The sequence below is a fragment of the Terrapene carolina genome, unplaced genomic scaffold, assembly GCF_002925995.2.
Source record: "Terrapene carolina triunguis isolate 2854851 unplaced genomic scaffold, T_m_triunguis-2.0 Scaffold558, whole genome shotgun sequence".
In the NCBI taxonomy this organism is placed as follows: Eukaryota; Metazoa; Chordata; order Testudines; family Emydidae; genus Terrapene; species Terrapene triunguis.
In genome coordinates, this window is record NW_020664909.1 from 12,924,977 (window position 1) to 12,949,970 (window position 24,994).

The following is a 24,994-nucleotide window of genomic DNA, read 5'->3' on the forward strand; positions in this document are numbered from 1 at the left end:
AACCCCTCTGCTCCCTGTCCCCTGACTGCTCCGATCCCTCTCCCCACTCCTGCCTCGACAGCCCCGCCCCCAGAACTCCCAACCCCGCCCCCGCTCTTTGTCCCCTGACTGCCCTCTCCTGGGACCCCTGCTCCTAACTGCCCTCCAGAACCCCACCCCCTACCTAAGCCTCCCTGTTCCTTGTCCCCTAACTGCCCCCTCCTAAGACCCCCCCCCACCCTAACTGCCCCCCAGGACCCTACCCCCTACCTGTACCCTGACTGCCCAAAACCTTATCCACACCCCCCCCCACAAAGCCCCTCCCCCGAACTCCCTACCCCTCCCGTCTCTTGACTGCACCCTCCAAAACCTCCCTGCCCCTTCTCCGACCCCCTGGCCCCCTTGTTGTTGGCTTTCGCCTAACGTCTCTGTGAACTTGCTCAGGAACGGCCTGAGCCGTTCGTCCCGGCACGCTGAGCAGCAGTGGAGGAGAAGCGGGGGAGGAGCTCCAGACTGCCGGAGGCGATCTGTGAATGCAGAGAGGGAGGGAGTGATCTCTGCTGCAGGGGAAGCGGAGGAGGGGCTCTCTGGCTGTCGGAGTCCCATGTAAGTGGCACCATCCGGCCGGCTGCCCTGTTAGCCGCGCCTGCTCTGCGGGGGGGGGGGGGTTGAGGAGGGAGGATGTCCGGACATTTACAAATTCCCCCCGAACGCTATTTTTAGCTCAAAAAGCCGGACATGTCCAGGGGAATCCAGACGAATGGTAACCCTAACTTAACTCAATACATTGAAGATGGCTTCAAAACTTGTAAAATGACAGGGGCTGTGTTTGTTGATGAGAAGGTTACTCACCTTGTGCAGTAACTAAGGTTCTTCGAGACATGTATTCCTGTGGGTGCTCCACTTTAGGTGTTTGTGCGCCCCTGCACTCGTAGTCGGAGACTTTTAGTAGCAGTGCTGGCTGTGCCTGTATGTGTGTTGGGTGCGCCTTTGAAGAAGCCACCTTTTGTAGCGGCGCCGCAGCGCCGTTTGTAGATTGTGGTGCGGAGGCACAAGGTTTTGGTTTCCCCTTAGTGCCTGTGTCGGAGCCAGCTCTTGTAGGCCTGGTCTACACTAGGCGTTTATGTCGAATTTAGCGCCGTTTCATCGAATTAACCCTGCACCCGTCCACACCACGAAGCTATTTAGTTCGACATAGAGCTCTCTTAAATTCGACTTCTGTACTCCTCCCCAACGAGAGGAGTAGCGCTAAATTCGAAATGGCCATATCGAATTAGGCTAAGTGTGGATGGAAATCGACGCTAATAGCTCCAGGAGCTATCCCACAGTGCACCACTCTGTTGACGCTCTGGACAGCAGTCCGAGCTCGGATGCTCTGACCAGCCACACAGGAAAAGCCCCGGGAAAATTTGAATTCCTTTTCCTGTCTGGGCAGTTTGAATCGCATTTCCTGTTTGGACATCGTGGCGAGCTCAGCAGCACTGGCAACGATGCAGAGCTCTCCAGCAGAGGTGACCGTGCAATCCCAGAATAGAAAGAGGGCCCCAGCATGGACTGATCGGGAAGTCTTGGATCTCATCGCTGTGTGGGGCGATGAGTCCGTGCTTTCCGAGCTGCGCTCCAAAAGACGGAATGCAAAGATCTATGAGAAGATCTCTAAAGCCATGGCAGAGAGAGGATACAGCTGGGATGCAACGCAGTGCCGCGTGAAAAATCAAGGAGCTGAGACAAGGCTACCAAAAAACCAAAGAGGCAAACGGACGCTCCGGATCCCAGCCCCACACATCCCGTTTCTACGAGGCACTGCATTCCATCCTAGGTGCGGCCGCCACCACTACTCCACCACTGACCGTGGACTCTGAGGATGGGATATTGTCCGCGGCCGGTTCCTCGGACATGTTAGCGGATGGGGAAGATGAGGAAGGAGATGAGGAGGACAAGGCAGTCGACAGCGCTTGCACTGCTGATTTCCCCGACAGCCAAGAGCTCTTCATCACCCTTACAGAGATCCCCTACCAACCGTCCCCAGCCGTTACCCCGGACACAGAATCAGGGGAAGGATCAAGCAGTAAGTGTTTTAAACAGCTAAACATTTATTTTTAACAGAACTGGAATATTAATAATATTAACAATGGGTTTTTTCATGATTTGTTTGCCCTAGGCGCTTAACTATTTAGTCCCAACTATTTAAAAAAAATCTAACAATGTCCGGTTTTTCATGATTCTGCTGCCCAAGACGCTCCACTCTTTAGTCCCTGCCAGTGCAGCTACACCAAAATCCGGTCTATATGTCCGGGGATAGAGATGAAATCCTCATGGGAGATCTCAACGAAGCTCTCCTGGAGGTAATGTTCAAGCCTGTTCATCAGGTTCCAGGGGAGAGCGGCCTTATTGGGTCCTCCGTGGTATGAAACGTTTCCGCGCCAGGAGACAATCAAGTACTCAGGGATCATTGCCCTGCAGAGCATGGCGGCATACGGCCCTGGTTTTTGCAGGCTTTCCCTAAGCATCCATTCCTTTTCGCTGTCCGAGATCCTCATCAGGGTGATGTCGCTCATGATGCCCTGCTTTGAATTAGGTAGGGGAATGTTAGTATTGGGTCTGCTTTACAGCCACGCGGTGGAGGCGGGAGAGGGGCAGCATACAGGGATCTTTCCCTGGGACAGCCGTGAGGGGGTGGGACAGGGGCACAGTTCATGCTTGCCTGATTGCTGGCAGCAGAGACTGGCATTGCTTTCAATGTGAAAGGAGGCCAGTGCTACTATTAAAGTTTTAAGCAGCCACAAGTCTACGGCTTACCATGTTTGCCTGCTACACAAATTCCGGTGTCCTGCCCCGCTTCTCAGATCGCCAGTGCAAGACCACAGGCACTGAAGGCGAGGGCCGAAAATTCGACCTTGTCCTGAGTGCGCATGTGATAGGTGCAGTGCATGGTCTTGTTCTCAGAGAAAGACTATGTTCTTTGTTCACAACTTCATTTATCTGTCTCAGGAATTCACTCCCTTTTTCCCATTCCCACAGACACATCTGCGACTGTCTCCCAACCCAGCCTGGCATCACACTCCCAGAGGCTAGCGCAGATTAGGCGGAGGAAGAAGATGATGCGGGAGGACATGTTCTCAGAACTAATGTGCTGCTCCCGAGCCCAGGCAGCCCAGCAGACACAGTGGAGGGAGAACTTGTCCCAAATGCACAGAGCAAACATGGAACGGGAGGAGAGGTGGCGTCAGGAAGACCAGCAGGCGACTCAAACGCTGCTTGGACTGATGAGGGAGCAAACGGACACGCTCCGGCGCCTTGTGGATGTTCCGCAGGACCGGAGGCAGGAGGAGAGAGCCCCGCTGCAGTCTATCTGTAACCACCCTCCCCCACCACCAAGTCCCATACCCCCCTCACCCAAAGTCCAAAGGAGGAGGGGCGGCAGGGGCCGTGAAAACATTCACTCCACCCCTGCAGACTGCTCTAGCACTAGAAGGCTCTCATTCCCCAAAATTTGAAAAGTCCTTTCCTACCCACCTCACACAAGCCCCCATCCAAGTTTCACCCCCCCCGTTTCATGTGTAGTTGCTAATAAAATATACGTTTCTGGTTAATTACTGTTTCTATCATTTTCTTTTGGAGGAGAGTCTGTCTGAAGGGGGGGAAGGTGGTTGGTAATTGGACAGGACAGTCACCTTTAGCAGGGTACAGAGGCGGGGGCAGGTCCAGCAGCAGGGCACATACACATTGCAGTCACTAGTTACCCTGGTCAGTCTGGGAGGTGGTTTTCGTGTTCTGTGTGGGGGAGGGTTGCTCTGTGACTTTGTGGCGGGGGAGGGGAGTTACAGATCTTATGCAGCGGTCCTTATCCTGGCTCACAGAGCCACGCAGCAGGGGATCTGTAACCCTCCTCCCCCTGCCAGAAAGTCACATAGCCGACACATACACGCAGTCCCACCCAGGACGGCTGGCAGGCTCCGTTGAAACAATCAGTCCACCACTGCGGAGCCTGTCATTCCTGGAGTTTAGAGGCATCATTTGCATCACTACACTACACCCGCCCCCCACCACAGTCTGCGTCCCAGGTTTAAAACATTCCCGCGAAAACAGTAATAAAGACAACGGTGTTCATTAACAAAATAGAAATGATTTTATTTTTTGGGAAGGGGGTGAAGGGGGTATGTAGCTGGAGAGGATAGTCAACATAAACTGGGTAAAGAAACGGGGGCAGGTTCAGCTTCTCTTTAAACAAAGTTAATAGTCACAGGTTACCCTGCTCACTGAGGAACCTAGCTTTCAAAGCCTCCCGGATGCACAGCGCGTCCCGCTGGGCTCTTCTAATCGCACGGCTGTCTGGCTGGGCGTAATCAGCAGCCAGGCTATTTGCCTCAACCTCCCACCCCGCCATAAAGGTCTCCCCCTTGCTCTCACAGAGATTGTGGAGCACACAGCAAGCTGCTATAACAATGGGGATATTGGTTTCGCTGAGATCACAGCGAGTCAGTAAGCTTCTCCATCTCCCCTTGAGACGGCCAAAAGCACACTCCACCACCATTCTGCACTTGCTGAGACGGTAGTTGAACAGTTCTTTTTCAGTGTCCAGGGCACCTGTATAGGGCTTCATGAGCCAGGGCATTAGCGGGTAGGCTGGGTCCCCGAGGATCACTGTAGGCATCTCCAGATCCCCAAGAGTTATTTTGTGGTCCGGGAAGTAAATACCTTCCTGCAGCCGTCTAAACAGACCTGAGTTCCTGAACACGCGAGCGTCATGAACCTTGCCCGGCCATCCAACGTTGATGTTGGTAAAACGTCCCCTATGGTCCACCAGTGCTTGCAGCACCATTGAAAAGTAGCCCTTTCGGTTGATGTACTGGCTGGCCTGGTGGTCCGGTCCCAGGATAGGGATGTGAGTTCCATCTATAGCCCCACCGCAGTTTGGGAATCCCATCGCGGCGAAGCCATCTATGATGACCTGCGCGTTTCCCAGGGTCACTACCTTTGAGAGCAGTACCTTAACGATTGCGTTGGCTACTTGCATCACAACAACCCCCACGGTAGATTTGCCCATGCCAAAGTGGTTCGCGACTGACCCGTAGCTGTCCGGCGTTGCAAGCTTCCAGAGGGCTATGGCCACTCGCTTCTGGACACTCAGGGCTGCTCGCATCCGGGTGTCATTGCGCTTCAGGACAGGGGACAGCAACTCACAAAGTTCGAGGAAAGTCCCCTTCCACATGCAAAAGTTTCGCAGCCACTGGGATTCATCCCAGACCTACAGCACTATGCGGTCCCACCAGTCCATGCTTGTTTCCCGGGCCCAGAATCGCCGTTCCACAACATCCACATGACCCATTGCCACCGTGATGTCCTGGGCGCTGGGTCTCGTGGTTTGTGACAGGTCTGTGCTACTCTCAGACTTCAGATCCTCACCCCGCTGCCGTAGCCTCCTCGCCTGATTTCTCTGTATCTGCCTCTGGGAAAGGTGGATGAGAAGCTCCGAGGTGTTGAGAACGGCCACAACTGCAGCGATGGTTGCAGCGGGCTCCATGCGTCCGCGGTGTCACTGACCAGAAAAGTGCGCGAACTGATTTCCCGCCGGCGCTTTCAGGGAGGGAGGGAGGGAGTGACGGTTGGATGACGACAGTTACCCAAAAGCACCCTCGACACATTTTTTTTTTACCCACAAGGCATTGGCGGCTCGACCCAGAATTCCAATGGGCAGCGGGAACTGTGGGATAGCTGCCCACAGTGCACCGCTTCCAATGTCGACGCTTGCCCCGTTAGTGTGGACTCACAAAGTCGAATTACTGTCCTTAGTGTGGACACACACGTTCGACTTTGCAATATCGATTCCACATATTCGATTTAAGTGAAATCGAACTACCCTCGTAGTGTAGACATACCCGTAGAGTCTCTGGCTCTAGCGGTGCCAGGATTTTCTGCTACTTCAGCTGCCGGCACTGACAGCACAGCCGGTGCCAGTATTGGATGCCCGCTCACAGAACTAATATAAAATGCAGTGCAGAGGCACGGGGTCTTGATTTCCCCATAGTGCCTGTGTTGGACCTGCTCCTGTAGAATCTCTGGCTCTGGCAGTGCCGGGATTTTCCACTACTTCGGCTCCGGCGCTGACAGCACAGCTGGTGCCAGCACTGGATGCCTGCCTGCGGCACGGCTGTGGATTGTGGCATGGAGGCACAAGGCTCCAAAGTCTCTGTCTGCAGCGGTGCTGGAGCTCTCAGCCACCGGAGCTCCCGGCGCTGACAGCACAGCTGATGCTATTATTATCCACAGGACGGCTGTGGGGTGGGTTTTTTTGTTTTTTATTCCTGTGGTGGGGACCCAATGTGGGGTTGGAGAAAGCACTCCTGTCCAAAGCTGCAGCTGGCGAAGTGAGGGGGGTGGGGGTCCCAAGCCTGAGGCAATGCAACACTTTGTCAGTGCCTGCGTCAGAGGCACTAACACACAGGCAGCAAACACACTGAGGTGTGGCTGTCAGGGACAGGCACTGGCACTCCAAGCCTGGAGGCAAGGCGCTGAGAGCCCGGGAAACTGGGCATTCCCGTTGGGAGGGTGGGGAAGCTTTCGCCCTCAAAACGGCTGTTTTTTTGAAGTTCTTGGCCCTGAGGGTTTTTGTTTTGTTTTGTTTTAAACCAAGGAGAAAAGGAAAGGGAAACAAGCTAAGTAGCTGCTAATAAGGAAACTAAGTAATTGACTGTAACTAATTAACTACAAAGTAGCGAGGCGCTGCTGATTGCTCGGACTCCTAGCCAAGGGCGGTAGAGAAGGAACTGAGTAGAGGTTGGTCGCACAGCGTCGGTTAACTGCCTGCAGCAGCACGAGGCAAGGACCACGCATGTGCGACCCAACCGGCGCTGCTACTAAAAGTCTTCAACTATGAGCACAGGGCACACAAACACCTAAAGTGGAGCACCCACAGGGACAGCACTCGAATAATAACTATTAGCTGTTTATAACACCTGCATCACACCATGCACTACTTCTGAAATTGGCAAAAATTTTGTGAAATATTAAGATGGTCCAGGAGTCTCTGCTTGATAACACTGGTCTACAATTTTTGAGAAGTCGTCTGCTTCAGAGATAAAATGTGCTATTTATTATGTATTTTGATGTGCTGAATTCAAATATGACAATTAAAACAACTGATTGGCTACTGTTTCTAAGATATTTAAGTTTTTACATTTTAGGTCTATGTATATTGTGTAGATAGTAGAGTTTTAATCATAAATTGTAAACCTAGGTCTTTTCATATGTTTATGGTTGCTTTACATGATAATATTTCACCTGTCCTGTTTATGTAACACTTTAAAAATCAGCAAAAGGGTTATATAAGTAAAATTTATTATGAAACAAAAGGCAAAAAACTATTATGTACATAGTTTAGTCCTATTCAGTGTCTACTCGGCGCTTCTTGGCTTGTCTCTTGTAGTCATTAAATGGAGCATCTCTTGTCACTGTCCAGCAATAGTCTGCAAGCATTGATGGGCTCCATTTGCCCTGATAGCATTTCTCCATTGTTGCAATGTCCTGGTGAAATTGCTCGCCGTGCTCGTCGCTCACTGCTCCGCAGTTCGGTGGAAAAAAATCTAGATGAGAGTGCAAAAAATGTATCTTTAGTGACATGTTGCAACCAAGGCTTTTGTATGCCTTGAGGAGGTTTTCCACCAACAACCTGTAGTTATCTGCCTTGTTGTTTCCGAGAAAATTTATTGCCACTAACTGGAAGGCTTTCCATGCCGTCTGTTCCTTGCCACGCAGTGCATGGTCAAATGCATCATCTCCAAAAAGTTCACGAATCTGAGGACCAACAAAGACACCTTCCTTTATCTTAGCTTCACTTAACCTTGGAAATTTTCCACGGAGGTACTTGAAAGCTGCTTGTGTTTTGTCAATGGCCTTGACAAAGGTCTTCATCAGACCCAGCTTGATGTGTAAGGGTGGTAACAAAATCTTCCTTGATTCAACAAGTGGTGGATGCTGAACACTTTTCCTCCCAGGCTCCAATGACTGTCGGAGTGGCCAATCTTTCTCGATGTAGTGGGAATCTCTTGCACAACTATCCCATTCGCAGAGAAAACAGCAGTACTTTGTGTATCCAGTCTGCAGACCAAGCAAGAGAGCAACAACCTTCAAATCACCACAAAGCTGCCACTGATGTTGGTCATAGTTTATGCACCTCAAAAGTTGTTTCATGTTGTCATAGGTTTCCTTCATATGGACTGCATGACCAACTGGAATTGATGGCAAAACATTGCCATTCTGCAGTAAAACAGCTTTAAGACTCGTCTTGGATGAATCAATGAACAGTCTCCACTCATCTGGATCGTGAACGATGTTGAGGGCTGCCATCACACCATCGATGTTGTTGCAGGCTACAAGATCACCTTCCATGAAGAAGAATGGGACAAGATCCTTTTGACGGTCACGGAACATGGAAACCCTAACATCACCTGCCAGGAGATTCCACTGCTGTAGTCTGGAGCCCAACAGCTCTGCCTTACTCTTGGGTAGTTCCAAATCCCTGACAAGGTCATTCAGTTCACCTTGTGTTATGAGGTGTGGTTCAGAGGAGGAGGATGGGAGAAAATGTGGGTCCTGTGACATTGATGGTTCAGGACCAGAAGTTTCATCCTCTTCCTCTTCCTCGTCTGACTCAAGTGAGAATGATTCTGGTGCATCAGGAACCGGCAGTCCTTCTCCGTGGGGTACTGGGCGTATAGCTGATGGAATGTTTGGATAATGCACAGTCCACTTTTTCTTCTTTGACACACCTTTCCCAACTGGAGGCACCATGCAGAAGTAACAATTGCTGGTATGATCTGTTGGCTCTCTCCAAATCATTGGCACTGCAAAAGGCATAGATTTCCTTTTCCTGTTCAACCACTGGCGAAGATTTGTTGCACAAGTGTTGCAGCATATGTGTGGGGCCCACCTCTTGTCCTGATCTCCAATTTTGCAGCCAAAATAAAGGTGATAGGCTTTCTTAACCAGAGTGGTTATACTGCGCTTTTGGGATGCAAAAGTCACTTCAACCACAAACATAGCAGAAGTTATCTCCACTGTTCACACAAGTACGAGGCATCTCTGCTCACTTTGGCTAAACAGAAATGTGTCCCTTTGCAAAATCAAACACTGACAAATAAGAGAGCACGACACTGTATGATTTCTAGAGCTGATATAGGGCAATTTGTTCAGCAGAGTGATGTAAGCTTCGTTATGATTGCATCATCCATGACTTCTAGGAATAACAGGATGCAATTCATATCATGTATGACGCAATGCCAGCTTCAGATTGCATCATTCATTGTTTTGCCTAAAAAGCAAGTACTGTCCAAACCCAGTCATAGATTTATTCATAGATCCAGTCAAAGATGTATTTTAGTCATTTCTGGTTTAAATTGAGATCCCTTTCCTTTATAACTCACTTATCCTCCGCCATTCCCAAGTCAAGGGTCATATATACTGACCCAATAGCATATCTTGGAAACTAGAGCCAATCAACAATTTTAAGCATCATTTTCGTTCTCAGTGACCCAGAATTAGTAAAGTTTGACTACATTTATTTCAGAAGAATTTTGGCTGTAGAGCAGTGAATCAACACTTCTTAGTTCAGATGGATGGTCAGAAAAATCGATGGCATATTCAACAGAATGAACTACCCCAATATTCAGTGCTATCACCTTTGCTGATTAATGTCTACACCAGAGGTTCTCAAACTGTGGTCTGCGAGCTCCATTCAAGTGGTCCAAGGATAGTTCCCTCTAAGGTGAGAACCTGGGCAGCTGCACGAGAGAATGAAGGGCCATCCACCTAATTAGTGGAGCTGCGCAGGCATGGATCCACTAATTAGGTGCCTGGACCCTGGAAAAGACACAGGTGGTGGCCATAGAGGGAAGGTGGGAGGGGGCAGTGGGGTGAGAAGAGGGGGTAGGGGGAATTTGGGATGTGCAAAGCTACGGCGGCCAGAGAAAGAGGTGACTTTCCTCAGCTCCAGAGCTACGGCTGCCGGGGAGAGACGGCCCCCCTCCTCAGCCGCAGCTCTATGGCTGCTGTGGTGGGGGAGAGACCCCTCTCCTTCTCAGCCCCAGTTTGGGGGCTGCTGTGGTGAGGAAGAGACCCTCTTCCTTCCCAGCCCCAGATCAGGGGCTGCTGTGGCGGGGGAGAAAGAGCACATCCATCGCATTAGAAAGGTAAGACTACTGATATTAAAACGTGAGTTGTGTGCTTCTATTTGTAGAACAAAAAACGTTGATTATTATTAAGGTTTTTTTTATATAGCACTTTTATCCAAAGTGCTTTACAATAGTTAGCTAATGGTACAAACAACATTTGGAAAGATCATTAAGTGGTCCGCCGAGACCCTCAGCAATTTTCAAGTGCTCCGAGGGGAAAAAAAAGTTGGAGAACCATTGGTCTACACAAATCATCTACCTGGATTCCAATGTGCAAGCATTTCATTTATGCAGCTGATCTTTGCATCATTACCCAGTAAAAAAGATATGAGGACACTGAGTGCATTTTAACTGGGTCCCTGAGTATATTTGGAAAATATGTGGTTCCTGAATGCCAATCCTAGCAAGACACAAGCGTGCACCTTCCCCTTGAAGCACCATCCTGCCAAGCAAAAACTCCAGATATTGTGGGATGGTACAATCCTTGAGCACTATAAACATCTGGGTATACCTGGGGGTCACATTAAACCAAACACTGATATTCAAAGAGCATATCAAGATGCTAAAAAAAAATTAAACTCCAGGAATCATGTTCTCCACAAACTGGCTAACACAAAACAGGGAGCTGATGCCAAAACATTCTGAGCAACCAGACACCCTGTGTTATTAAACTGCAGAGTACTTTGCCCCAGTATGGTCACGCTCAAGCCATGCACAAAACTGTTACCGAACTCAATTGTCCTTGGGGATCATCACAGGGATTTTGACACTGACTCCCACATTGTCACTGTAGAGCCTCACTGAGATTGCACCACCACCAGATAGGCAGGACGCCTTCAGTAAGAAGGAGATACAAAAGCAGGTACATGATCCAAGACATCCACTGCATAGACACATTCTACCACCTAAGAGGCTGAAGTCCAGAAAGAGCTCTGCCTCTGAAAATCCCTTACCCCAAAATACCACTGTTGAAATCTACATAGTAACAAAATGGCAAGAAATGCCAATGATCTTGGAGAACCTAGTTCCTTCAGAACAATTCCCTCCAGGCACTGACCGCCAACAAAAAAACTGGTGTACTCTAATCAGTGAGAGCTGGGGTAGAAAAGTCTGGTGACAATATGACCAAGTGGAAATGAAGGAACAACCCCAAATGTGAATGAGGAGAGCCTAGGAAAATACTTGAACACTGCCTGATGCAGTGTCCCCGTCGTCAACATCTTGTATTCCTGAGGAACTATTCAAAGTAAGTGACAACACCAGGTCTTGACTTAGGTTTTTGAGTGATAAACTATGATGATTCTTTAGAGTACTGTATTAGTAGTGACACTAATCAAGGCCAAGAAAGCATTTTCATTTTAAACCCTTCTTTTAATATGTACATAATTTGTTTAAAATATCTTCTTTTGGGCTAGATTGTCTCATTCCCAGTCTGAGCCCAAAAGGCAACATCAGTTTTAGTTAAAAGTTTGAAAAAAATAATTTCATCTATTTGAATATTTTTCTAAGTTTCAAATTTGCCATTTGCAGCTCTCAATAGGGAAAACAACCTTTGCTAAATGTAATTCATTCTTTTTAGAACATGTACAGAGTATTAATACTATAATTTTCCTTAACAAAATAAGGATTCATTGATCCAGATGAGCCATGGGTACAATCATCCACAATGAGAGAGGCACTGATTCAGCCTACCTATCGATTTAACATTACACTAATCTGACCGATGAGTAGCAATAGTGAAGCAAAGTGGTCAAGCACAGCACAACTTCAAGAGCCAGCTGGTGGCAAAAAAAACTGACCAGCATGCTAATTATTTTCCATCTACAGCCCCTTCCGCGTGAAGGATGCTACTGCTGCTCCCGAGGAGCCCACTAATTGTGAATAAAAAGGCACTGAAGAGGAAAAAGAGATAAAAACATTCAAAAAAGGAGGCAGCAAAAATATCATATATCTATCTTCCTATCTACACACACACACGACAGAACAGGGAAGAAGACACTTTGTTGAAGAACAGACGTGCAGAGAGAATGAAAAAAGCAATAGTGATGATCCTAATACTAGCAGCCCACATCAACACAGCAGGAAGACTTCAGTCATTCCTCTTGGATGATGATGTGACAGCACTGGTTCATCCATACATCAGCTCCAGGCTAGATAAATATAATGCTTTCTGCCTAGCTCCAGATAAGTTCATGAAGAAGACACTTAATTATGATTACCTGAAAGAATGTATGCTGGTGCTTCACAACTTGCACTGGTTTCTCATTCACTACTAAATCCATTTCTTGATTTTGCTACCGATGATTTGCAAGGTAAAGGCCCTTAACGCAACAGGCCCATATTATAATCAGAGACCACTGCTTCTTCCAGCAATTGTAATTAACTACCACACTGTATTTATCAGTGCCCAGAGAGAAAACCTTCTCAACAGCTGGCCCAAATCTCTGTATTACCCTAAGAAAGGGTCCTACCTTTTATCTTCACAGACCTCTGTGTAGAACTAATTCCCAAAAGGAATCAATCAGAAAAAACTAACATCCCACTCAAAGGTAGCTATCCACTATTTCTCTTCTGGACCACCACCACCCCCCCACACACACACACACACGCACACCTACAATAGGTTGTTTAGAATACTTAAGTACCCCAAGAGAAGAAATGGAAGGAAAGGGGAGAAGAAGGGAATATCATTCTTCCAAGAAGTAAAATTAAACCCTAGATCCTAAGACTAGGTCACTAGGTCTTGCTACACTAATTTAAGTTCTCATTTATGGTGTAAATCAGGTGCAGTACCTGGAAAGGAAAAAATAAGTATAGTACACAACACATATCCCTCTATATTATCACAAGAAGTTATTGTGCTAAATGTGTATAGAGAAAGGAAAAATTATCCCTCCAGGTCACTCTCTTTCCTCTCATTTAAAATGAAGCATTTCCTCAAACTGATGAGTCCATTTGGAGATGAATCTTTTACCAGCACTCCTTTAGCACAGCTCCCTTCCTTAAAAATGTTCACAACAACAAAACTGGGAGAAAAATATAACATCAAGGTGGTGTACAAATTGTCACCTAAGGCTGCATTTCCTTTCCCATCATGGCAGCTAATGCAGGTAGAACCCTTTTCAACACACCCATTTAGAGTTAATCATCTCCTTACTGCTTCATTCAGTGACTTCACTATTCTGCAAGGTGCTGATCCTTTAAAACAAGTTGATGCAAAAAAGGTAAGAGAGAAGAGAAGTGAAAAAAAATTACTGTACCTAGTAGAGGACAACAAAGTCTAAGCTCTGTGTACTGAGACCAGTTACTAAATTACAAATAAAAAAAATTAATGTCACAAGGAGTTGCAACTTTCACTCTTCCCACATACGTACATGTAATCAAACGCATAAACACAAAATGGGGAATAACTGGCTAGGCAGTAGTACTGCAGAAAAGGATCTGGGGGTTATTTTGGATCACAAATTGAATTTAAGCCAACAAAGCGATGCTGTTGCGAAAAAATGCAAACATCATTGTGGGATGTGTTAACAGTATGTAAGACACAGGAGGCAATTGTTCCGCTCTGCTTAGCACCAATGAGGCCTCAGATGGAGCACTGTGTCCAGTGGGGGCACCACACTTTAAGAAGGATGTGGACGAACTGGAACAAAAATGTAAGGTGTTTAGAAAACATGACCTAAGAGGAAAGGTTGAAAGAATTGGGCATGTTTATTATATTGAAGACTGGGGGGGGGATTTGATAACTGTTTTAAAATACAAACAGGAGAGTGATTAATTGCTTTCTATGTCCACAAAAGGTAGGACAAGAAGTGATCAGCTTAGTTTTCAGCAGGGGAGATTTAATAAGCGGTTCTCAAACTGTGGGTTGGGACTCTGAAGTGGTTGTGACCCCATTTTAATGGGGTCCCTAGGGCCAGTGTTAGACTCGCTGGGACTTGGGGCTGAAGCCGAAGCATGACTCGGGACTCAGGCTCTGTCGCCCCACCCTCTCTCACCCACCCATAGTAATTGTTGTTGTCAGAAAGGAGTCACGGTGCAATGACGTTTGAGAACTGCTGAGATAGATATTAGGAAAAATTTTCTAACAATAAGAATAGTCAAGCATTGAAAAAGGTGAAATCCCATAATTGGAGGTTTTTAAGAACAGGTTAGACAGACATCTGTGAAACATCTGTGAGGGATGGTCTAGGTATATTTAATCCAGCCCTCTATTTCTAAGATTCTATCTATTATACCACAATTTTTAATTACATGCTCACATACTGTTTTTCCCACGACTCATGCTTCATTCAACATGCAGACTGCATGATGTGTAATGAAACAGTTCTGAAATATTTAATCTTATTCTCACTTTTCAACATGAAGTCCTGCCTCATCCACTAAGCATCAGCCATACTGACTAATGAGTGCCCCCAGAGTACTGTGTGTGACACTGATGCAAGTTCAAATTATTTTGGGCCAAAAATAAAAGATCCATTAGGACACCCACCACATTCTCTCCACACAGTTCAAATACACACTGAGTGAGGCAGGAGTCCTGTAGAAAATAAAAAAAGCATGCTCCTGTAATCAAAGCCTTTAGCAATTTGATTCTACAACTTCAATATTCTTTTGTTTAAAAGGCATTTCTAAGTTTTTAAAAAAGAAAAGTGACAATGTAAAGAAAATTCCATCATGTGGAGCAATAAAAAGCTGTATCCTGCAAGAGATGTGTACTAATGAGGCAAGGGCTCTTATTGCTTCCTTCCTCCAAGCATCAGATGAAGTATCAGGATTCTGAAGGGCACCTTTAGAATAAGGAGAATCCACGCAAAATTACACACACATGGAGATTGTCATTAAAAAAACCTTGCTGTTCACTTAAAAAAAAAATGCAAGAGCAAAGTACATTCTTAAAATCCTAACATTGCCAATTCAAAATGCATCTTCACCAGACCTCCATAAGGCCCATGTCTATCCCAAAAAACATTTCCATGGAAAATTTCAAGTTTTTCTCACTCCCCACTGGGCAGTTGTATCTATTCTTAGATTATTATTTTTTTGGTAATGGTTAAAGTATCCCCCCAACCCTGACCCCATTTTCTTGTACCTGAAAATTGCTGAACATTTTTATTCACATTTTAAAAAGAATTCACCTTCAAGAGGAGACCAGATTTGAAATATTTCAGTCCAAAAAGATGAGCATTTGATAATGTTATAAACAACTAAAAAAGGACCTTTCATAATGAAAAAACAAATGCAGTCTTAACGGTAAACATCACTACTCACTCCATATATAATGATTTATAACACATTTTCATACTTTGAAGAGACTCAGTGAAATAAAATTGTACTTTGTTTTATATAAATCCACATGATGGATTAATTTCAGTACTAAACTGGAAAATTTCTACCAACATCATGTGTATTATTCATTAACTTACAACTGTAACAAACATCACAACATTACTTACTATCACAATCCTGAGACATGGCAATTCCATTCCATACCTTTTTTTTTAGTCTTTTATGACTCTCATAAAATGTATCTTCTAAGAGAAAATTCTTATTTCAGGTCCCAGGCAAAAAAGTAACTATTCTGGTAAATCTGAAGAAAATGTGTTCAGTAATTTGAGTATGTAAGTGAATAGATATTAAACATATAAGAAAGTGCTCTTTGTTTAAAAGCTTCAACTCAACCATGTGTATGTAGCTCAGAATAAGAGTTTTAAATCTGAAATGGTTTTTTGAAATTAAGTTACTAGCATTTGAAAATAATGGTCTGACCATGCATGTTGGTTTCTTTATTCATTAGCATGCAAGGGGCACACATCCATCAAACATTCATGCTGCAAACAGCAGCTGATCATTCTCATAGCAGCATAAGATTTCTGAGTTCACATTTAGGTGGCGATGAGGATACGGAGCTGGTAGTTTTTCCAGTCACATTGGCCATTCTTCATTAAGTTATACAACCTGTGAAGAGTTCAGATCTTTTACTCAGGGCAAGTCCTACTCAACATCCTTTCCTACAGCCAGCTAACCGTCTATAACATGTCACCTGTTTAAATTTATGAAATTAAGCTAACACTAATCTAGATTAGATATAACCACATCCTAGAATATGAATAAATTAAAGGGTTATCAGCTGCATGCTTGAAAATGTTATGACTTTAATAGGCACAAGAATTAAGCCCCTATCACAATGCTCAAGGGGGCTGAGTTATATCTTTGTGAGAACCTTAATTTTGAATTTTATTTTTTTTATTATTTGTGTAAAGGCCCAAATTCAGCATTTTCATTTACATAGTAGTTTGCGTATAATGGACTTTACAAGCCATTTTTCCCTTGAACATCCCAGCACCTTTCAAAAATCCTCTCTGAGAAGAAAAACAAATAAATGCATTAACAAACATGAACTTCTACTCTGCTGAGAGATGACAGGCCAGCAAAGAAGCCCTGTCACAACAGCCAACCTCTACCACCTAGGTCATAGAACTTAGTCAAATGTATCCACTACTCTTAGAGCTCAAACAATCCTGTGGCATTTGAGTAACAATGCTGCCTACCTGTCTGAAAGCACAGCATGGAAGAATTTTGCAACCAGCTAGCTATGGAAAAGTAGAGATTTATTTAAAAAGTTCAATATTTACTTTAAAAGAAAAACCGATAATTATTATTTATACCATGTGACTGTGCCATTTCACATGGCTGACCTTGAAAACACAACATTTTAGTTTACAGTATTGCTCCTTTTTTACAATCAATATATAGCCCTTCCTCTTTTCCAAGCTTAGAAGAAAACTAAAATGCTTCAATCAAAGCAATACAATAAAATCCTAAAATAGCAAAATATGTGTTAAACTACAAATAAGTACATTAGAAATTATTTAAGATTAGTTCTTCCTTCACTTTCCTGCTCCTACCCAAGTCCAGTTTTCCCTGCTATAGGTGACTGCCTCACTCACAACTAAAGCAATGAAACGAACACAGCTCATTGCTCAGTTTCAGGGACTGAGTTGTTGTCAGCTGCTTCAGAAGAAATAGAACCCAGAGGGCCGGATATAGGTCTTGGCAAGTAACTATTTTCAGTTCAGCTTTAAAATGTATTTAGTTTGCATTTTTAAGTCTAGGCACACACACTCTGATATGGGACACCATATTTTTAAAGCTTTGAAAACTTAGATACAAGAAATCACTTACACAGCCATCATGAACATTCAGTGTTGCTTCAAGTTTTAATCTTTGGATAAATTCTCTTCTTCCTGTTGAAGAAAGAAGACTGAATTATAGTCTCATTTTAAAAGCTGAGGTTAAAGAACTTTGGCAATCAGATATCATAGTGCTGGGCACAGAAGAAGCTAAATAGAACAGAACCTGCATGTAATATAAATCTTAATACAATTTGTATGGTTCCAAATATTCAAATGGAAAAAGCAATGCTTCATGTTTATTTGCTGTTCTACCACCTTTAGCACCAGTTTAGAAATTGTGATGTTAACATTTGGCAAGCTTCACAAGCAGACTCTTTGAAATTAAAAGCTGTAAAATAGAAAATAACTTATGTACAGTAACAAACAATAGCTAAAAACTTTTAACTGAAGATTAGTGATTCCTGAGGGAATTGTGCCAAAAATATTAAAAAATCTAGGCACAATATTTTAAAATTCTACAAAATTCTGCAAATTTTGTCAATAAATAAATGTGGAGGCACCAGCATGGCAGTGGGGAGCACAGACCACTAGCTGCATAGAGGTGGAAGATCACCCTTCAGGCACCCCCTTACCCCTCTCCCAGGACAGGAACTCAGTGGTGAGGTTGCACCAGACCCTGACACAGCACAAGGGACGGACCTGCCCCAGAAACACCCCAGGGCCCTGTCCCTCCGCACCAGGCCCACCAGGTGTGGGGCAAGCAGGCTCAGCCCAGCAGGATCCAAGTGTGAAGGGGCTTAGTGTGGTGGGATCCAGGTGTGGCTGAGAGGGTTGTGTGTGGGGACAATCTGGGTGCGGGCAGCTCAGTGGGGGATCTGGATGCAAAGGGGCTCATTGGGGGGTTCCAGGTGCAGGAGGAATGGGACTCTTGCAGGAGGGTCCAGGTGAAGGTGGTTTGGGCTTGGCAGGGAGAGTCTGATGTGGGGGGATAGGGCTTCGGGGGATCTGGGTGTGGGGGGTTGAGCGAGGCGTCTGGGTGCTGGGAGAGTGGGGCTCAGTGGGGTGGGGATCCAGGTGCATGAGGCTCAGAGTGGTTCAGGTACACAGGGGTTGGGGCCTGTCTGGATGGGGGTTTGAGTGCAGCAGCCTCAGCAGGGGGTGGTCTAGGTACAGGGATGGGGGTCTGGATGCAGGGGGTGGGGCTTGGCAGGGGGGTGGTCTGGTGCAGAAGTGGGGTGCAGATGCCAGGGGAGGGGTTCGGCGAGGATCCAGATGCACAGGGAGGGGAGCTCGGTGGGGAGGGTCGGGTGCGGGGGGGGGGCTGGGTGGGGGGGGGGGGCAGGGGCGGGGGGCGGGGCGGGGGGCGCGGGGGGGGGGGGGTCCAGGTGAACGGGGGTTGGGCAGATACGGGAACAGCTTCCCGTACAGTGACCCCCTCTCCCCTGTGGGTGAGGAGCGATAGGGGCAGGAAGGTGCAGCGTTTCCTGACGCAGAGGGAGATTTCTGGGGGTCATTCTGACCCGGCCCTGGCTGCTCCGTGCAGGGGAAGTGTGCTCCTTCTCCACTGTCAGCCCAGCCAGGACTAGCAGCTGAGCCCAGTGCAGGGTAGGAGCCACTGGCCGGGGAGTCCCCAGCTGGGTGCAGGGGGGAGGTGAGGCTCGGTGGAAGGCTCTGGGCACAGGGGACTCAGTGGCAGGTTCTGAGTGCAGGGGGGTGAGGCTCGGTGGGGGGTCCGGATGCATCAGCCAGAGTGTTCTCAGGCCCTTCCCTGTCCCCCGCTGTGATTTCTCTCTCCAGTGGCTGCTCTAGGCACCCAAAACAATGCATCCATGCTGCTGGGGAGGGGCACATGACCGCTCTTGCGGCTTCCCTTTGCTTCCTTGTCAGAAAGTCATTTTTCTGTGTGGAAGCAAAGAAATCTGCAGGGGACATGAATTCTGTGCCTGTGCAGTGGCGCTGAATTCACCCCAGGAGTAACAAGTAGAATATGCTTTAAGAAGCACAACATATTTTAAATAGGAACATGATGGCCAATGTGTTTTGGTCTTAAATTGAAAGTGTTACAGTGTTTAGTGCTTAAGCAGAGGACCGGAAGCCAGACCTCTTGAGTTCTAGTCCCAGCTCTATCTCTGAGTCCCTCTTAGTTTGAGAAAACCACTTACAATCAGTAATGATGAGGAAACTGAGGTTAACTCACTTTGAAGAGCAACAATAATGACCAATATCATTCCATTTCACAGTTTAAATAGTCAAACATGGATGGGAGGGGGGCTTTTGGAGTTCCTGAACTGAGCAGGAAAGGTGAGTGTGGAAGGGGAAACAGAGTAAAGCAAGACAAGGTGAAAGTGATTTAAGGCAAGGAGAATCTCCTACAAAACACATATTAAATAAGGCAGGGTTCCATCAATTATATATCATTGTCTTGGAAACATAAAATACCATGTTACTACACAGATAAAGACTGTTATAACAATGCATACCTATAGGGTGAAGAGTAAGATTGTACAGATACAACTTTTATCTGGGCATTTCCTGACGTGACTGTTTAATCATTTAGCTTTAATGTAGCTTTTTGTTATGGAATTCATGAAGATGATTAATCCTCTATAACTTCCATTGGAAGATGTTGAGAAAAAACTAAAGGTGAAATCTGGCCCTATTACTTAGGTTGTAAGCTTTTGGGACAGGGACTGCCTTTTTATTCTGTGTTTATACAGCACCTAGCACAATGGGATCCTGGTCCATGACTAGGGCTTGTAGGTGCTACGATAATACAAATAATAAATAATAATATGGGAATCAATGGTAAAACTCTCACTGACTTCAATAAGACAAGGATTTCACTCTAGGGGTATGACAACATTACAGCTGGGAGGTATAATTCCAAGTTTGGGTAGACATACACACCGTAGCTCTGCTTGAGTTAGTACCCTAAAAATGTGTGTGTGATTGAGGCAGCATGGATAGTGGCTCTGGCTATCTACCCAAGAACCTACATATATATTCTGCAGCAGTGTAGACATAGCTTGGGTGTTTTACTTTGACCTGAAAAAGGAACTAACCTGGTATCCTCCTTATTTTAAAAATACTCACTTAGACAGTGGCCCATGTCCTTTTCAAAGAAGGACTATAACCTCTTGTCTCAATTGAATTTAGTGAAAATGTCCCTTTCTTAGGGGAAGCAGGAGAAAAAGAAACTGGATATGGGACACAAATGAGAAGAAATCTCTTCATATCTAACCCTCCTAGGTTCAAGGACCTGGACTGGAACTTAGGAGACCTCACATCTATTTCCACTTCTGCCACTGACCTGCTGGGTGAACTTGGACAAGCCACTTCACCTCTGGTCCTTGGTTTCCTTTTGCACCTTTATCTGTCTTGTTTAATTCAGAGTATAAACTTTTAGGGGCAGGGACTCTGACTATGTGTTTGTATAGTTCTCTCTCTGTGAGAGTATATACATTATGGCTCCAATTTTGGTTGGAGCTTCTGGACACACTGTAATACAAACAGTTAAAAAAAAAAAAAAAAAAAAAGGAAAGGAAAGGATTGCTTCTTCCTGAATAGCAGAGAGGACCTCAACCCAACAGCCTTTAATAAAGTATTAAGTACTGGCAGGAGGCTAAGATTCAGGAACTGAAAGGAAAAATCTTTAGAATGAGAGCAGCTGATGATTAGGAGCAGTGGTGGTAATGAAGAGTGCACTCTCTTAAAGTGAAGTATACAACAACTAAGAAACCACTGTTTAAACCTCTTTAACAAATCAGGTTTCACTATAGTTCTTCCTAGGGATGCCAGCCTGGTTTCCCTGGTAACTGTAGACACGGTTATAATTTCAGAAGGACTGTGGGTCTGGGATTTCATACTGGAATATGGAAAAGAGATTCTGATTCCCCCTTTTATTGTTTGTGGGCTGCGATTTCCTACTATGCGCAAAGGCAAAATCAACTGGAGCAGTTGGGATAGTGCAGGAACAAAAAGAAACTGAGGAAGAGTGGGATTTAAGACGAGGCAAAGGCATCTCAACTACGTTAAAGCTGCAGCATTACCAACTCTCATAATATCTGATGTTTCACTTAAAGCTTCTGGAGTCCAGCAATTGTGCAAATCTTAGCTTTGATTTACATTTAAAAGAAAATTTTTCTAGCCTTTATGGTTGCAGAGAAAAGTTTGAAAACATGAATCCTAAAGTCCCAAGTCAATCTCATGGTTTTGGGGGCCTTACTCATGATTTTTGAGCACTTGGGGTTGGCAATACTGAGCAGCAAATCTGTAACTTAATTTAAAAGAGCTAAGGACACTACTAAGATGATTGAATCATTGGGGTGTACTGAATGTCCAGAGAAGAGGGCTACACTGCTCTCGTATAAGCCCCCTACAAACATCAAACCAGAACTTATGAACTTCAGTTAAGAAATATTTACCCATACACAGTGGCTCATAGCATGGAAATCTGATCTATTCTAAATAGGTCTTTTCTATCTCTGGTCTCCAGGATCCAACGTCTAAACATCCACTCACCGCCACCACAACCCACAGAGTGATTATGCAATGCAATGGTGTGGGAATTGTTTCATCCCATCTCCATTTGGATAAGGGGCTGCATCTCAAAGCATCAGTAATAGTTTTGGAGTTTTATCTGAGCTAGTTTAATGGCAGATGCCAAGCTGCTAGTGTCCAGTTGTATTTTCTTTTTGTTTCCACCTGCTGCCAGAAAGGATATAACCATATGGCTCTTTCTAGCATCAGTCTAGACATCTCACATTTTTTCCTCACTCAACACTGAAGAGCCTACTATAGTCAGTTACTTGCATGTGCTTTGGAGAAGAGTAGCTAACAGACAAGCCTATGCTGTACAGCACTCCAAAGTACATGCATCGATTGTATTATCAGAAGGTTCAAACTGTCCAGCAAGTGTACTTGTCAAAATGGGAGAATGCAAAAGGAGATTCAACAGACAAATCTAAAGAAAGCAGAGATTCCTTTCACTGTAGAGGAGAATAAAAAAAAAATCTATCCAAAAATATTTATATAACTGATAGATAGGCTGATGCTGGGTGCTCAACATGAGTGCTTAGTAACAGGTGTGCCAGTACCATTAAAGACTCTGGTAAGGAGGGTGTCTGCCAGTGAGAAGTCTTTGCCAGTACCAGGCTTTGCTGCCCCGTTCGCCTATCCAAGGTGATCAGGCCTCTAGGCTTGTTATTTAGCCCTGGTCTACAATAAAGGGTTAGGTCAAATTTAGCCACATTAGGTCGATTTTAACATGAATGCGTCCACACAACCAACCCCATTCCGTCGACTTAAAGGGCTCTTAAAATCGACTTCTGTACTCCTCCCCGGCGAGGGGAGTAGCACTAAAATCAACCTTGCTGGGTCGAATTTGGGGTAGTGTGGACGCAAATCGATGGTATTGGCCTCCGGGAGCTATCCCAGAGTGCTCCATTGTTACCACTCTGGACAGCACTTTGAACTCTGATGCATTAACCAGTTACACAGGAAAAGCCCCGGGAACTTTTGAATTTCATTTCCTGTTTGGTCAGCGTGACGAACTCAGCAGCACTTAGCAGCACAGGTGACCATGCAGTCCCCCCAGAATCGTAGAGCGTAGAATGTTTCTACGCTCCCCCCCATCATCTCCGTCCCTGAGGTTATCACAGATTAGAAGGTGAGAAAAACGCACTGGCAATGACATGTTTTCCAAGCTCATGCAGTCCACCCACACTGATAGGGCACAGCTTAATGCATGGAGGCATTCAGTGGCAGAGGCCAGGAAAGAATTAAGTGAGTGCGAAGAGCGGAGGCAGGACACAATGCTGAGGCTAATGGGGAAGCAAACGGACATGATGAAGCGTCTGTTGGGGGAGCAAACGGACACGATGAAGCGTCTGTTGGAGCTGCAGGAAATCCAATAAGAGCATAGACCCCCGCTGCATCCTCTGTATAACCGCCTACCCTCCTCCCCATGTTCCATAGCCTCCTCACCCAGATGCCCAAGAACGCAGGAGGGAGGGGAGGCTCCGCGCACCCAGCCACTCCACTCCAGAGGATGGCCAAAGCAACAGAAGGCTGTCATTCAAAGAGTTTGATTTTTAGTGTGGCTACAATAAGCAATGTGGCCTTGTCCTTCCCTCCTGGAGTCTCTGGCTCCCATTCGGTGCTCTAAGAGGAGGATAGCCATATCTGTCCAGGCGCCCCTGATCGACCTCACCGAGGTTTGCCAGGAGCACCCAGGAGACATACAATGGCTATCAGTCCTACTGCACCATCTGCTGCGAAGGCAAGGAGCTGCTGCTGTGTAGCAATGCTGTACCACGTCTGCCAGCAGCACCCAGGAGACGTACGGTGACAGTGAGCTGAGCGGGCTCCATGCTTGCCGTGGTATGGCATCTGCACGGGTAACCCAGGAAAAAAGGCGCAAAATGATTGTATGCCATTGCTTTCACGGAGGGAGGGAGGGAGAGAGGGGGGCCTGACGACATGTACCCAAAACCACCCGCAACAATGTTTTTGCCCCATCAGGCATTGGGAGCTTAACCCAGAATTCCAATGGGCAGCGGAGACTGCGGGAACTGTGGGATAGCTACCCACAGTGCACCGCTCTGTAAGTCGATGCTAGCCACGGTAATAAGGACGCACTCATCGACTTAATGCGCTTAGTGTGGACATACACAATTGACTGTATAAAACTGGTTTCTAAAAATCAACTTCTATAAAATCGACCTAATTTCGTATTGTAGACATACCAGAGTTAGAAGGTCCATGACTATTTCCTGAATCTCATTTGTTCCAGGGAAGAGGGTTACTACCTTGAGTTGCCCTTGGAGTGCTGCTCATAACTCAATGGGATGGAGGCAATACCAAGCTTCAATGCCAAGCTTCCAGCCAGTGCTGAGCTCTTTTTGGAGGTTGGAGGATGGCTAGCTGAAGGGGTTGGAGACCTTCTTCCAGTACTAATAACAGGAAGTTTTGGGATAAACTCCCTAACTTAGAGAAGCACTGAAGGAGTGGAATCTCTGGGAGGAGAGTCCCTTTCTGCAGCCAGAGGAACATTTTTCTCAATCCTACATTCCCTCGATAGACAGCTCCAGTAGGTAGAGTGTTAGCAAAGTATCTCTGGAGAGGCGAGTTCTGGGGGAGAAGGAATGGCATACAGAACAAGGGTCCAGCATGTTACCATCACCCAAACAGAAAAGACACCGACTATTCCATCAGTTAATGTTATAAGTCTCTCACAAGATGAGAATGGCTGAAAGCCAGAGGGTTTAAGTTTGGTCAATAGATGGGAAGGCACCTCTGTGCCAATTAGTAGTAGTTCTTTTCTTTTGACATTTCAAGAAAACAAATAAGGGGCTGCCAAAAGGGCAGAAAATCATCCTTACACTAACCTAATTGTAGTAATTACTAATATTTACAAGTCTGAGACAATGAAAAGGTGCTTCAGGGTAGAAGGCAGAGACCAAGCTCTGTCTCACTGCCACAAGTGGTAAGCGGAAAATGAGAAGTGGTTTGGGCCACTCTGCCATATGTTCTCAAATGTGGGGGGGAGGGGTGCATGAGGACATGCAGAGCAGAAGATCAGCCTCAATGGACCTATCTGGTCAAAAGTCATGCATGAGGAGCATGCACACTATAAGTTGGATCTGCAAAAAGGCTTGAAGAAATGCTGCTTTCTTGAAATTTTCTCATTTGCAGCCACCATAACACCAT

At 45.9% G+C, this 24,994-nt stretch overlaps 1 protein-coding gene across 5 annotated transcripts in view; it reads right to left on the reverse strand.

Annotated features, from left to right (window-relative positions):
- DCAF6 (DDB1 and CUL4 associated factor 6) overlaps positions 1 to 24,994 on the reverse strand; it is a 164,410-nt gene that overhangs the window by 111,269 nt on the left and 28,147 nt on the right. For all 5 annotated transcript variants that reach the window (XM_026659013.2, XM_026659014.2, XM_026659012.2 and 2 more), the window contains exon 2: positions 17,334 to 17,395. In XM_026659013.2, the coding sequence (XP_026514798.1) occupies positions 17,334 to 17,395 (62 nt within the window). The remainder of the gene's footprint in view (positions 1 to 17,333; positions 17,396 to 24,994) is intronic.